The 15,633-nt window shown below is 42.1% G+C and overlaps 1 protein-coding gene across 1 annotated transcript in view; it reads left to right on the top strand.

Moving 5' to 3' along the window:
- Nucleotides 1-15,633, top strand: part of LOC103274643 (E3 ubiquitin-protein ligase HERC2) — a 223,538-nt gene that overhangs the window by 163,951 nt on the left and 43,954 nt on the right. Inside the window, exons 60-69 of the mRNA XM_008072077.2 lie at nt 1,404-1,494; nt 1,785-1,962; nt 2,144-2,225; nt 2,311-2,482; nt 3,244-3,388; nt 4,514-4,739; nt 9,149-9,320; nt 10,090-10,276; nt 10,778-10,918; nt 15,439-15,630. Coding sequence (XP_008070268.1) covers nt 1,404-1,494; nt 1,785-1,962; nt 2,144-2,225; nt 2,311-2,482; nt 3,244-3,388; nt 4,514-4,739; nt 9,149-9,320; nt 10,090-10,276; nt 10,778-10,918; nt 15,439-15,630 — 1,586 coding nt within the window. The remainder of the gene's footprint in view (nt 1-1,403; nt 1,495-1,784; nt 1,963-2,143; nt 2,226-2,310; nt 2,483-3,243; nt 3,389-4,513; nt 4,740-9,148; nt 9,321-10,089; nt 10,277-10,777; nt 10,919-15,438; nt 15,631-15,633) is intronic.

The raw sequence follows: 15,633 nt of genomic DNA on the forward strand, positions 1-15,633 counted from the left end.
CCTCTCCCCCCCTTCCTTCTTCTTCTCCCCCCCTACTCCGTCACCCAGGCTGGAGTGTACTGGCACACTCATGGCCACCCCAGCATCATCCTTCCAAGTAGCCAAAACTACAGGCATGTGCTACCATGCCTGGTTAATTTTTTATTTATTGTAGAGACGAGAGCTCGCCAAGTTGCCCAGGCTGGTCTTGAACCTGCGGGCTCAGACAATCTACTTGCCTCGGCCTCCCAAAGTGCTGGGATTACAGACTGAGCTATCGAGCCTGGCCTTCTTAGTATTTTTGAAGCGATGTGCTAGGCCTCTGAGGAGTGGAGCTCTTAGATATACAGCTTTGTACTGACTGGACTATATGCAACCCTGCATGAGAGCAAATCCAAGGGATTGTGGCTTAAGTAAGATATTTTGACTTTTTTCCTCTGTGAGGTCCAGGGGTAGCCTCACATGGCGCGACTCTTGTGCCACAGCTGTGGGAAGAGGGCCCCACAGCACCTGCTCTGGGGCCCAGGCGAGCACCACACAGTGCCCTCCACCCATGCAGGCCTGCTCCAGAGCCCTTCTGTGGCTATGTCCTGTGGGCGGAGGTGGCTGGGAGGTTAGTGTTCAGCTGAGCACATTGTTGCCCTGATCACATGGGAACTCTGTAGGTGCGGAGGAGGGGAGGAGGACTGTTGGGGGACTGGAGCCTTGTCTGCTGTAGGTGCTCAGCACCCAGGGACTTGCGTCACACCTTCAGCCCTGAGGTAGGTTATGTGGCCTAGGAGAATATGCTATGCTGAGAGCATGAGCCCCTGTGCTTTGGGAAGAGTGAGTATGGTATACTACTAGCGAAGACTAAAACATTCCACTCTGGGAAGTGTTTCTTAGAAGCTCAAATTGCTACCATGCTTATAATTTGCCTAATTGCTAGTTATTTTCATTTTTTCCATCTAAATTTTGAATCAGTATGACGGGAACCCTGTTAATAATCAGAATTATTTTATTATCTCTTCTTTGCAAATTCTTTCTAAGTTTTTTAAAAAATTTGTTTGGTTTTAGAGATAGGGTCTCACTTTGTTATGCAGGCTGGAGTGCAGCGGTGCAATCATAGCTCACTGCAGCCTTGAACTGGGCTCAAGCACAGGCACGAGCCGCCACGTCTGGCTAATTTTAAAATTTTTTTGTAGAGATGGGATCTTGCTGTGTTATACAAGCTGTAGTTTAAATTTGTAGTTTAATAGAAGTTCACTTATTTGGCAGACATGTCATCCAGAAAGCTTTCATAATAATTGAAACATTGATCCTATGTACTCATAAATGTATTTAGCTCGTTGCTTATTGAATGTATGCTACATGCCAGGCACACAGGTAGTTATGCTGTGGCCTGTATGCTGCTCTTTGGCAACTCGTGCCTGTGAATGTTGCAGGTGGCCGGCACGCTACAGCTTTAACTGTCGATGGGAAAGTGTTTTCGTGGGGTGAAGGTGATGATGGAAAACTTGGACACTTCAGCAGAATGTAAGGATGTTTTCTTCAGTCCTGCTTGCTGCTAGGAAACTGTGATGATAATTGCGAATGCCTTTTAATAGTTATTTTGCAAAAAATTAAAATAGGATGGATTATTTATGCGAACGGATCTTTAAATTTTTTAGAAAGATATTTGTGTGATGTGGCCTCGCATATTCTACTTGTGACGTCTGATAGGTGGCTCTTGTGTTGACTCATGTAGATCAGAGTAATGTCTTAGTTTCCTTGTTCTTTAAAAAAGGATGGGTTGATTGTAGGGAGTTGATGTTCCATCGTTTTAGGAACTGTGACAAGCCTCGGCTGATAGAGGCCCTGAAGACCAAGCGCATCCGTGACATCGCCTGCGGGAGCTCACACAGCGCAGCCCTCACGTCAAGCGGAGAGCTGTATACCTGGGGCCTTGGAGAGTATGGCCGACTGGGGCATGGGGACAACACCACACAACTGAAGCCCAAAATGGTGATTATATACATTTTGTTGCTTACAGAGGCCTACCATCTGGTGGTTTCAAGAGAAGATAATCTTCAAGTCTGGGGAAGTTCACAGAGACCTGCATTATTGGATTTCAGTCTGTGGAAACATTTCGTATGCTTTCTCAGTGCTTGTGCTTGATTCTGTTTTTAAATTTGTCATTGAGTAGGTGAAAGTCCTTCTTGGTCACAGAGTTATCCAGGTTGCTTGTGGAAGTAGAGACGCACAGACCCTGGCTCTGACCGATGAAGGTGAGCGCTTGTGAGTCTGCATCTCTGGGGGTGTGAATGTCATGAAGTACAGGCCTAAGTATGTTTTTTTTTGTTTTAAACTTAGGTTTGGTATTTTCCTGGGGTGATGGCGACTTTGGAAAATTGGGCCGGGGAGGAAGTGAAGGCTGCAACATTCCCCAGAACATTGAGAGACTGAATGGACAGGGGGTGTGCCAGATTGAGTGTGGAGCGCAGTTCTCCTTGGCACTTACCAAGTCGGGAGTGGTGTGGACGTGGTACGTAACTTCTTCTCTGGCACCAGCGTGTATCTACTGTGCAGGGAGACTCGGCCTCACCCCAGCCTGCCCTGGAGTGATGTGAAGTGTCCTACTTTTACTCACCTGGGCATCTTTGTTTTTTCATTTACTTGAGCTGAGATTAATGACAATAGGAAGAAATTCCCATTATAACTGGGTCATTTTGAAAAGAATACTGGAGACATTTTGGCTACTTACCTTCCTGTTTGGATGAGGTTTATGTAAGGGTTTCTTCTGCCTTCTTGCCATACTGGAAACCTAAGGATAAAATGAGAGCAAAATAGGCTTCTGAATCCTTTAATCTTGAATAAACTCACATGTATTTCCTGTAAAAGCTGATTTTATTAACATGCAAAGGAGAGAGGGTGTTCAGATTGGCTTTGGATGGGTGTGTCAGGCTGAAACACCAGTTTTCTGGCCACAGGCAACTTGAGAACGATGTACACCAGATAATGAGGACTTGGGAAGAGTGTTTGTGGTTATTGTCTTATTTTCAGTCTCTTTACGTGGAAACCTACCACTGTAACTTAAATTTTGTAAACATGTTGCAGTATTAAGAATTTTGCTAGCAGAATTTGAATAATGGTGTATGCTTTTAGAATGTAGGTGCAAGGCCTTGAGTGTGGGGGTGATGTTGTCACTGAGCTGACTCTGAAGCATGTGAGACAGAGAGTGTTTTCTTGTGGCATGTTGCCAACTGTAACCACATAGTAACACTCACACTGCTGGCCTCCTTTCAGGGGGAAGGGGGATTACTTCAGGCTGGGCCACGGCTCTGATGTGCACGTGCGGAAGCCACAGGTGGTGGAAGGGCTGAGAGGGAAGAAGATCGTGCACGTGGCCGTCGGGGCCCTGCACTGCCTGGCCGTCACGGACTCGGGGCAGGTAAGGCTGCAGGTGGCCTGCGGGTGGCACACAGTCTGGAAGTGACAGACATGACACAGCCTTTGTTGAAATCGTAACTCTTCATGAAGTAACACAAGTTTTAACTACTTGAACTGTGAGAGTTTAGACCCATCTGCAGTTCACTGATGTATCTGCCCCCTTGGCAGCATGGGTTGTGGGCAGGACTCTTGGGAAAGAGTCACTTCCACTCTGAAGTCCACGCAAGATTTTACTTTTGAGAGTTGATAGTTGATGGGGAGAAATCCATTATTTTAGCAATGAGGTTAATGCTTCACAGATATTAAATCATTCTGCTTTGAGAGGTATATACCATGACTGGCTCATGGATATTCTGTTTTAAATTTTATTTATGAAAAAAATTAGCATGCTATTTTTAACCAAGATAAATTCTGCTTTATTTATTTTTTGAGTCAGATTCTCACTGTGTTGCACAGGCTAGAGTGCAGTGGCATGATCACTATCATCATGGCTTACGGCAGCTTCAACCTCCTGGTTTTTGGTGATCCTTTCACCTCAGCATCCCAAGTAGCTGGGACTACATGTGTGCACCACCACACCCAGCTAATTTTTTTATTTTTTGTGGAGCTGAGGTTACATATGTTGCCCAGGCTAGTCTCGAACTCCTGGGCTCAAACAATCCACCTACCTCGGCCTTCCAAAGTGCTGGGATTACAGGAGTGGGCCACCATTCCTGTCCTAAATTATACTTTATAATTCTATACAGCCTAGAAGCCAATTACTTGAAAAATGTACATGGTTTTGGATTAGTTTTCTTTGTACAGTAAAGTAAAAAAATTATGACACTTAGATGCAGAGAGGACCCTCCTTGCTCTTTGTAGCAAAACAGAATAGATGAGAATTAATTTGATTAATATTAAGTAAATACTCATTTATAGTCATTGACAAGCATTTTCATGGTTATATTTTCTTCAGAGTTGTAATATATTGATACCATTTTGTAAGATTGTGAGATGGTTTGTTTTTAACTTTAAGAGCTCAGTTCTCTTATGTACCATGGCACCATGGCATGTATTTTAAACATTTTGAAGTAAATGCTCCCCAATGTTGAAACATTGTAAGGTTTTTTTCCTTCTTCTTAAACAGGTGTATGCTTGGGGTGACAACGACCATGGCCAGCAGGGCAACGGCACGACCACGGTTAACAGAAAGCCCACGCTTGTGCAGGGCTTAGAAGGCCAGAAGATCACGCGAGTGGCTTGTGGGTCATCACACAGTGTGGCGTGGACAACCGTCGATGTGGCTACGCCTTCGGTCCATGAGCCCGTCCTCTTCCAGACTGCGAGAGACCCTTTAGGTGCTTCCTATTTAGGTAACACAGACTCACATCTTCTCTGAGATCCTTCTGTAGGTTATAACAGCATCATAGGTTTGTTTAGTCATGCCATCAGATTGGTAGCTGCCAACCTGTGCTAACTGCATTATGAATCCTTATGCCCTTTTGCAGCTCCTCCCTCCCGTTGGCTCTTCACTCCCCTCCCCCTTCCTCCCATAACCATAGACTTACTGTCACTGTAGGTCAGTTTGCATTTTTTGTAGTTTTGTGTACATAAGATCACACAGCATGTACTCTTTTTTTTGACTCTCACTTTTTTTCACTCAGCATAATTATTTTGAAATTCATTCATGTTGCGTGTATCAATAGCTTATTTTTTAAATTATTGAATAGTATCTCATTTATGAATATCCAGCCATTTGTTCATCCATTCATTTGTTGATGAACACTTCGGCTGCTACCAGTTTTTGACTGTACAAATGAAATTGCCAGTGGACACTTTGAATAAGTCTTTGTATGGACTCCACTTGTGTTTGTCTTGGGTAAATTCCTAGAAGAAGACTATAAACTGTTTTGCAAAGTGGATTTTCTAGAGCTCCAGCTTCTCCACATTTGATATAGTCAACACTTGATATGGTCAGGCTTTAATTTTAGTCATGCAGATAGATGTGTAGTAGTATCTCATTTTGGTCTTATTTTGCATTTCCCTAATAAATGAATGATGTTGGACATCTTACTTATTTACTATTCACATATCTTTTTTGGTACATGTTCAGATATTTTGTCCTTATTCACAATTAGACTGGTAGTTTTCTTATTGAGTTTGAGTTCTTTATGTATTACAGATACAAGTCCTTTGTCAAATATGTAATTTGCAAATATATTCTGCCAGTGAGGCTTGTCACTTCATTTTCTTCGCAGGTGAATTTTAAAGAGTAGAAGTTTTTAATTTTGATGAAGTCCAATTTATTTATTTTTTCCCTTATGGATTTTTTTTTGGTATTGTGTCTACAAAACCGAACTCAAGATCATAGATTCTTTGCTTATGTTCTTTTAATAGAAATTTTATAGTTTTAGATATTTAGATCTCTTATCAGTTATACTTTATACATGGTAGAAGACTTGGATGAAAGAAAAATTTTTTTGACATATTGATACCATTTGTTCCAGTCGCATTTGTTGAAAAACTATGCTTTCTCTACAGAATTACTTTTGCACCTCTGTCAGAAATCAGCTGTCTATGTATGAATGGATATATTTCTGGAATCTTAGTTCTGTTCCATTGATTTATTTGCATGTTTTGGTGCCAACACCACATTGTCTGACTGCTACAGCTTTGGAAAAGACCTGAACTCAGGCTGTGGTCATTCTTCAGTTTTTTTCTTTGTCAGATGTATTCTGGCTATTCTAGGCTCTATGCATTTCCATAAAACTTTTTTTTTTATTTGAGGTCTCACTCTGTCACCCAGGGTGGAGTGCAGTGGCATGAATCAGCTTGTCAGTTTTTATAAAATAGCCTGCTTGGGAATTAGATCAGCATTGCATTGATTCTGTAAATCAGTTTGGAGAGGTTAAACATGTCACAATATTGAATCTGCTAACCCAGGAGCATAGTGTTTCTCTTTATTTGCTTAGGTCTTTGATTTCTCAGCAATGTTTTGGAATTTTGTTGTTGTATAGGTTTTATCAGATTCTCTAAGAATTTTAGATTGTTAATACTTTTGCAAAAGATATTTATAGTATATGTAAATATCATTTGTTCCTTCTCTGAAGATATCCAGTTCCTCCTTTATTATGTAGAAATACAGTTGCCTTTTTTTTTTTTTTGAGTCAGAGTCTCATTCTGTTGCCCAGGCTGGAGTGCAGTTGCACACTCATGGCCATCGCAGCCTCGACCTGCTGGGCTCAGGCGATTCTTCCACCTCAGCCTTCTGTGTAGCTGGAACCACAGGCACGCGCTACCATACCTGGCTAATTTTTAAATTTATTGTAGAAACGAGGTCTCACCAAGTTGCCCAGGTTGGTCTTGAACCCCTGAGTTCAGACAATCTTATCACTTCCGCCTCCCAAAGTCTGGAATTACAGGCTTGAGCCACTGTGCCTGGCACAGTTGCTTTTTTAAAAGTAAATTTTGGGCAACCTCTTTGGGTCCCCTCCCACTGTGGAAGCTTTTCTATCCTCTTAATAAATCCTGCTTTCCAAAAAAGGAAAGAAAAGTGAATTTCATCTTTCTTAACAAATTCTCATGTAAATATCTTGGTTTTTTTCCTCTCTTTCTCATGAAGGAGCATTTACTTTTATAAATAACTGGAGTGTGATTGTCTGGCTTCACCAGCTACTAGCTACACAAACTGGGGCAGATTACTTAGCCTTCCATGCTGTCTCCTTTTCTGGGGTAGATGAAGAGGAGGCTTTATTCCCATCTTCTTCTTTCTGGTTTAAATTAATCAATGTCTTAATGTTTTGAGTTTGATTTTTTTCCCATTCAGGTTTGTTGTTTTGCCTACAGATGTCTGATTATTCCAGCACCATTTGTTGAAAGGCTATCCTTCCTCCACTGAATTGCTTTCATACATTGTCAAAAATCAACTGGGCATATTTGTATTGTTCTATTTCTGGGTTCTCTATTCTATTTCATTGGTTCTTATGCCTGTACCACCCAGTCTTTGTTAATGTTAACATAATTATGAAATTTGGTTTGGGGGGCCAGCCCCCAAAAAGATTTAGGAGGTCCCTTGGAAGGTGTGATGGCGTTGGCGTTTCTATAAGGATAGATATTAAAAGAAAGAAAGAAGGAGGGATAGATATAAAGAGAAAGAAAGAAAGTGGACATCTGTTCAACGGATTGACCAGAAGCCATTTATCGGGGGTTTACAGCTTGTATTTATCCCAGATTTTACACAGGCAGTCTTACGAGTCTTCCATGTGAACACAAGCCAGGTGCAGGAGGGGCGCTCCCCCACCCACCAGGTGTTTCCTCGGGCATGAGGAAGAACAATCTCAATTAAATCACAAAACCTTTACATGGACACAAAGCCAGGTGAATGAGGGGCATCCCTCACCCACCAGGTGTTTCCTGGAGTAAGAGGAAGGGCAATCCCAATTAAATCACAAGACATTTACATGAACATAGAACCAGGTGGATGGGGGGGGCGTCCCCCACCCACCAAGTGTTTTCCCAAGCATGAGAATGAGGATCCCAAAACTATTTCACTGTTTCTCATGCTTGGTTAATATTTCTCAAAAGCAGTACAGCAATTCTAATATCATAATATTCTAATAATCAATAGCTTTTAAAACCTGTGTATATGCAACACCGAATAACCAACCTAATCTCAATTCCTCTCTATTTTACGCAAATTCAACCTACACTATAGAAACTCTTAATTATAGCCTAAACCAATTCCTAAGGAATGTGGCCCAGCCCAAAGCTTGTGCTGGGCCGTTTCTAGTAGCTGTAGATATTTATCTGTATTATTAAGGTTGAAACAGCACTTTGTATGTATATACTAATTCTACAAATATACTATTAAATCTTTAAAGAAGCTTGTATTGTATTAAAGGCTCCCAAATGTGACCCGAGTTGGAATTATGTTAAGTTTAAAGGCGGTGAGAAACGGGAACAATGGACTCCTAAAGTAAGCCATGCTTGTTGTACTCTCAGAACTTCATGCTTAGATCATCAAAGTCCCTGCTAGTGGAACGTGCCAAAACAGCAAAGAAGGGAAGAGGCAATGGGCCTTCAGCTCCTGAACTCGTACTAGCTGTCTCAGGGTCCGCAGCCTGCCTAGATCCCTAACGCTCAGGCAGGCCTCCATGGCCGGCTCCCAACAGTTTGGTAGACTGATTCCTCCTCCTTATTCTTATTTTTCTAGTTGCTTTGTTGTTTCATATACATTTGAGAATAATCTTGTCTATGTCTGTAAAACTCTGCTTGAATTCTGATGGGAATTGTGTTAAATTTGTGTGTGAGTTAGCAAAGTCATACCCTCAACTCTGCCAGGACCCTCTCTCCACTGAGGCAGGGTAGTGAACTGCGATGTGGGTCTGATCTGACTTTGTTGGTTTTGGATTCTTTTTTGTCTTGTCTTGCAGGGGGAAGTAGATATAAGTAGTGACTAGCATTTTCTCAGCTTATATGTATATAACAAACTGATGTAAAGTACATTTTTGTCTACATCCTTTTGCAGCTAACAGTGAAATTTTGCTAAAAATAACTCCTTTATGGAAGTATAGATAAGTGAATTTTCTACCTGCCTGCCTTCCTTCCTTCCTTCCTTCCTTCCTAACTCTCAGAGACCATTATTGAACTGAATATGAACCCTGAAATAGCAGAATGCAAATTTCAGTGTGTTTTGGAACTAATCTAAAAGGTCAAACTTTATAGAAATAGAGCAAAACTGTGATCTTAAAAACAGTACCCAAATTTTCTTTTCCTTTCATAGGTGTGCCTTCAGATGCCGATTCTTCTGCTGCCAGTAATAAAACAAGTGGTGCAGGTAACTCCAAGCCAAACCGTCCTTCTCTTGCTAAGATCCTCCTGTCACTGGACGGAAACCTGGCCAAGCAGCAGGCGCTGTCACATGTTCTCACAGCACTGCAGATCATGTATGCCAGGTAGGCTGTGGGGCTAAATTTTGAAATTATGCAATGACATACCTTTGGGTTTTTGTAATTTTTGGGTTGGTCTTCAAGAATATTGTATTATTGTTTTTTAATGCTATGCATTGTAAGTCACATACCCTTTATGGTGACTGTGCTTGTTTTAATGGGTGTTGAAATATGAATCTATGAATTAGAAAACCAAGTTGAACATTTTCATTATTCATTCTATGTAAGCATTAATATTTGGAGACGAGAGGCAGAATTAGTTGATACTAATTCACAAGTGATGTTTAGGACATTCGCTTCACTCAAGTTGTCTGTGAATTAATGTATCTTGTGTGTGGACTGACAGTGGTACTTACACTGGAACATGTGTTTCAAAACAAAGCCAAAGTCATCTGCTGAGAGGACAGGGCTTCCTTGCTGCTTTGTAGGTGGCAGCCTCTCAGTAAACACAGAATTGCCTGAATTATCCAGCCCTTGGGCTCTGACAGTAGCCCAAGAGGGCTCTCAGGGAAAGCCAGAGGTTTACTCTGGGCTGGTTTTTGCATTTGGCGGTTTTCACCTGTTGTTACTGTGGTTACTCACATAAATGAGGTCTGGGGTAAGCATTTAACTTTAAGCCGATAGATGCATGGTAATAATGTTTGGTGTTTTTCCTATTATGTATATCCTGTAAAAATGAGAAAATGCCTCAGTGAGCACTTTTCCTGTCTAGCCTCTCGTGCTATGCAGGGCTGAGGACGCAGCTCACTGCAGGCCTGGCTTTCTGTCCTGACAGAGATGCAGTGGTTGGAGCCCTGATGCCAGCAGGGATGATGGCCCCGGTGGAGTGCCCCTCGTTTTCCTCCTCAGCACCTCCTTCCGAGGTGTCTGCCTTGGCTAGTCCCATGAATGGAGAGGAATGCATGCTGGCTGTTGATCTAGAAGACAGACTGAGTCCCAATCCATGGCAGGAAAAGAGAGAGGTAAAACAACTGTTCTAAAAGGAAAAGGTGACTGCTTTGTGTCTAGGAAGATCTCTGTTATCCTGTCAGTTTGTTTAGGCTGTTTTGTGCTTACTACTTTGATTTTTGACTTGACCTAGGAGAATTAGATTTATTCTTTAAAAAAATAATTAAATGCAAGTTTACAATTCTTTACTTGCAGTTGTGAAACCTTAAAACTCTGACAGTCAAAAAGTTTAGTAACTTGTCTTGGGGAAAGACATATCTTGAAGACATGAGAGCTCATTTTAGACTGGTTCACGGGGCCTGCTGTGAATATCAGCAGGTTTTCTTGGAAACAGGAATGTACTTGACTTTGCAAGCCTGCCTCAGGCTCCACATGGTGTAAACACTGTGTTACCTCTGTGACATCTGGAATATTCCAAACTGCTCAAGTGGTGTTAGAAAGGCATGTTTGGACTTTTGTAGGCCATGTTGTTGAGTTTTCCAGGTAAACTTCTCTCCTATGTACTCTCCAACTAGATCGTCTCCTCTGAGGATGCTGTGACCCCCTCTGCAGTGACTCCATCTGCACCTTCAGCCTCCTCTCGACCGTTTATCCCAGTGACAGATGACCCTGGAGCTGCCAGCATCATTGCAGAAACCATGACCAAAACCAAAGAGGTCAAGAGGCAGTTTTCTTTAACTTGCAATTTTGAAATAATCTTAAATGTACACAGAAATTGCAGAAATTGTACTTAGAATAGAACACAGTACAGTCCATATAACATTCACCGAGGTTCTCCAGTTGTTGGCGCTTTAACCATTTGTGAGAGTGCTGCAAGACACAATCTTGTGCTCCTTCATGTTTCCATGTGTATTCTGTGGGTTGCAGGATATCCACATTGATCAAAGGTTAGTTTCTAATCCATAGACCGATTTGGATTTTGCTCATTCTTCCAGAAGCGTCCTTATAGGTCCAGTACCCAACCTGGGATGGCATGCCATCTCTTTAGTCTTCAGTGGGGAACAGCTCTTCAGTCCTTCATTTTGACAGAGCGCCACAAGAGTGATAAAGGGTTCCTTTTAGTACAGCTGTTGAATTCTTGCGTTGTTCTACTGTGTGCTTGGGATGCAACTCCTGTCTCTTGGCTATGGTGTCACCCGGTCTTTTCACGGGATGTTGATAAATGTGTTAATAAGTACCATGGGGGATGCTTTGAAACTGTGTAATTAGCATGTTTTTCTTCATACTTTCACCCACTGGCTTTTAGCACCATTAATGATTCTAGCTGAATCCATTATTAATGTGGTGGTTGTAACATGGTCATTTTTCAGATTTTATCATTACTTCTGGAATGTCATTGTTGCCATTCTCCTGTAAGGGAGCACATTCCCTTCTCGCTTGTCTGTCTTCTACCTACCTGTATGTTTATGTTACATAGATTGGTGGGTTCCCATTTTATTCAATTGTGACATTTGTTAATGTCATTATTTGACACCCACATTGTCCCAGACTTGGCCATTGGGAGCCCTGTGGGTGATTTCTTTATCTTTCTGATGTGTCCTTATAATTCTTGGAACATTTCCTTGCTTTCTGGCATGACAGTGTTTTCCAGACTCATCTTTCACCTGTACTGCCCCTACCCTGGAATCAGCAGTTTCTCTAAGGAGCCCTGAGTTCTTTTTGTGAGTGGTGGGATTTGGAAACCAAGATCTGGGTGCTTGGTGAGCTGATTGCTACTGGATATCTTTGGTTAGACCCTCTCAGCAATAGACATACATTCATAAGCATTTATGCTCCTGCATTTTACCTGGATAATGAAAACCATGAATAGTTAAGTTGTATTTTCAGTTCATGGCTTTATCCCTATATTACTCCTATATTTTTGGTGTATAATTCTTTTATATGTTGGTGTATTTGGTTTGCTACAGTTTTGTTGGGAATATTCATAGGGGATACTGATCTATAGTATTCTTGTGATGTCTTTGGTTTGGGTGTTAAAATAATACTATCTTCATAGATTAAGTTGGGAAGTGTTCCTTACTCTTCTGGGTGTTTTTTGTTTTGTTTTGTTTTGTTATGAGTGAGAATCTCACTCTCTTACCCAGGCTGGAGTGCAGTGGCACACTCATGGCCACTGTAGCCTCAACCTGCTCAGCTCAGGCCATCCGTCAGCTTCAGCCTTCTAAGTAGCTGGAGCTACAGGCATGTGCTACCACACCTGGCTAATTTTTTTTATTTTTTTAATTTATTGTAGGGCAACCCCCTTGGGTCCCCTCCCGCTCTGGGAGCTTTTCTGTCTTCTCAATAAGTCCTACTTTCTGGGGAAAAAAAAAAAAAAATTATTGTAGAGATGAGGTCTTGTCAAGTTGCCCGGGCTGGTCTTGAACCCCTGGGCTTAGACAGTCCTCTTACCTCCGTCTCTCAAAGTGCTGGAATTACAGGCCCTCTTCTGTTTTTTATAAGAGTTTGTGAAGCATTGGTGTTAATTCTTCTTTAAATATTTGGTAGAATGTTATGTGTTCTTCTGCCGTATTCCTGTCATTCTTTGAGTGTTTCCTTGCTTTCTGGCACAATACAAAATTCCAGTCTCAACAAGATGCTTTATACTTCAACATAGGGATCAACTGTTTCTCCAAGAAGTCCTGGTTCTTTCTAGCAGTGAGAGGTATTTAGAAGTCAAGATGTACACTCTTCAAGTGCTTGTTGATATTTGGGCAACGGAGCTAGGGAGTAAATATGTTATGTGTAATACAGTTATGTTGTTACATATCTGCAATATGGAAAGCCACCAGCTCACACCAACACGATAGATTCTAGCCCAGCTAGAATTCATTCTGTTTTTCACTTTTTCTGTATTTGTAACTCTTTTCTCTGAAAGTAAGAAACCAGACTCCTGTCATCACCAGGCTATTTACTTGGAATTCAGTCCCTTAGATAACCAGCCCCCCATCTTGGCTACTACCCACCCCTTGGTTGATATTCTTCCTCTAAACAGCTTTTGGCACTGATGACCAGTCTGACCTGTGGCCCTCTCTCCACCTCCGTGCTGGCCCAAAGCACAGGCACCTTCCTCACTTGGCCTGGCTGTCTCACCCATGTCCCCCATGTGTGAATGCCCACTCCCATCCCCCCAACATACAAATACCCACTCAGGTACTCCCCGCACCAGGCTGCCCTACCCTGCTCACAAGATCTCTCTTGCCAGCCTGTTGGGGACAAACATGCATTATTTTTTATTACATTTGGAACCCTTGATTTATTATGCTGTTAATGCTGGCAGAAAATATGGCCTATGCAGATTATTTATAACCATCTGTGGTAATAAGAAGGTTACTATTTATAAATTGTCTGGAATCAACTTCTGACTTTGGGCAGTCTCCTGGAATGAGAGAGAGATAATGCAGAAATTATTCTAAAGGAGGCAACCTTTTTGCTTTCAGGTGGAGGGATGATATAATTTTTTCCTACAAATTTATTTAGGAGACACGGGCATTATACAGGTTATAGCTGTAAATTCCCATCACTTCAGTTTTGGTTTGACTCCTGAATTAAGACAAAGTAATTTCACTGTTAGTATGAAGCTATAATTCATATTTAAGGACAAACTACTGTTGACTGCCATCTTTAGCAATTTTTCTAGACATATTTTCTGTGTTCTCTTTTTTATTTTTAACACCCTCACCAAAAAAATGTCAGGTACATTTCAGTTTCAAGACCAAAGATATTATATCCCATGAGATAGTTCATTGAATGATTTTGCTGTCCTTTCATGACTCATACCCTGGAGTGTCATCATTTCTGATGAATTTCACTTACTGACCCCTGGCTTCTCCATATGGAGATAGGAGCCAGGTCTATTTCCCTAAAGGAAAACTTGTTCCTAGCTCAGGGGGGTATAGGTATGGCTTCTAGGGCACACTAAGAGGATCATGTTTCTCTTAAGCTTCCTGCATGGAGTTGTGCTGCCCCTGCTTGCTTCTGTTTGTGGAAAGAGTGCCCTGGATTTGGGCAGGAGAGAAGAGAAGAGGTGCTTCTCTGGCTCTTATCCCTCCTGTGGCAAGCTGGACTCTGCCTGGATAATGCAAACAGGCCACCCTTGTTGGGCATAGGGCCATTTTGATTCCCACTCCTGGGTTGGAAGCTTGGGATTCCCAGCTCTGATGGCTGCCTTTTGCCTTTCTACAAGCTCAGTCCCTTGCTGACCTCCAGGATGCCCTTGGGTGACAGCCGGGTGGGGGCAGGCACTCAGGAAGGCATCTTCATGGGGCAGGAGCTGGGGTGCAGCGATGCTAGGGAGATGGCTCAGAGCAGACAGGCAGCTCCTTACTGCTGCCAACATGGGGAGAAGGGAGGATGCAGACACTGTGTTGTAGTTCACGTGGCAGAAATAGATAGTAATGAGTAATCATAAGAAGGAAACTAAGGAGCAAGATTATGGATATGTTACCTGGCAGTGAGTTGTTTTTAAGTAAGATTTTAGGAAGGAATTATGTAGAGAATCTAGACAAAATATATAAAATTATAGGGGTACAAATTTAGTTAGAAGATTCCCAAGCATGCCTTATAGGTAAGAGGTAGATTTTATACAGTGTGACTTCATTTCAAGACTTTCCTTGTAATGTTGCCTATGATCTAAACTTAGTCACCATAGTCAATTGTCATTTTTTAAATAATTTAAGACATCCCCTTTTGACAGATGCTGTTGGTAATTTTTTTTTCTTCTTGGAGTTGAGATGTCACTCTGTCTTTCAGGCTAGAGTACGGTGGCATAATCATAGCTTACCACTGCCACAACGTCTTGGGCACAGGTGATCCTCCTGCCTCAGCCTCCCAAGTAGCTGGGACTACAGGCACATGCCACCTTGCCTGGCTTATTTTTTTATTTTTAGTAGAGACAAAGTCTCACTATGTTGCCCACGCTAGTCTTGAACTCCTGGACTTAAGCAATCGTTCCGCCTCAGCCTCCTGAACTGTTGAGATTACAGCCAGGATTCACCATGCCCAGCCAGCAATTTATAAAATAGTAAATTAGTCTTAAAAAATAGTTCATGACTTGGCGGTGATTTTAGGTCATTTCTTAATTAACCTGTTTTTTTTTTTATGGTCTTAAATACCTCTAAGCTCCTGTTGGTGGTCATTTTTCCTTAGAGTTAACATATCATTCCTCGTGCTAATTGTTGGATGTCATTTGTTTTAGGATGCTGAAAGCCAAAATAAAGTTGCAGGCCCAGAGCCTCAGTCTCTGGATGAGTTCACCAGTATGCTGACTGCAGATGACACTCGTGTGGTGGTGGACCTACTCAAGCTGTCAGTGTGCAGCCGGGCCGGGGACAGGGGCAAGGACGTGCTCTCAGCCGTGCTGTCCGGCATGGGCACTGCCTACCCGCAGGTG

This window comes from Carlito syrichta, unplaced genomic scaffold (assembly GCF_000164805.1).
Source record: "Carlito syrichta isolate Samal-C Ts95f unplaced genomic scaffold, Tarsius_syrichta-2.0.1 Scaffold314839, whole genome shotgun sequence".
NCBI lineage: Eukaryota > Metazoa > Chordata > Mammalia > Primates > Tarsiidae > Carlito > Carlito syrichta.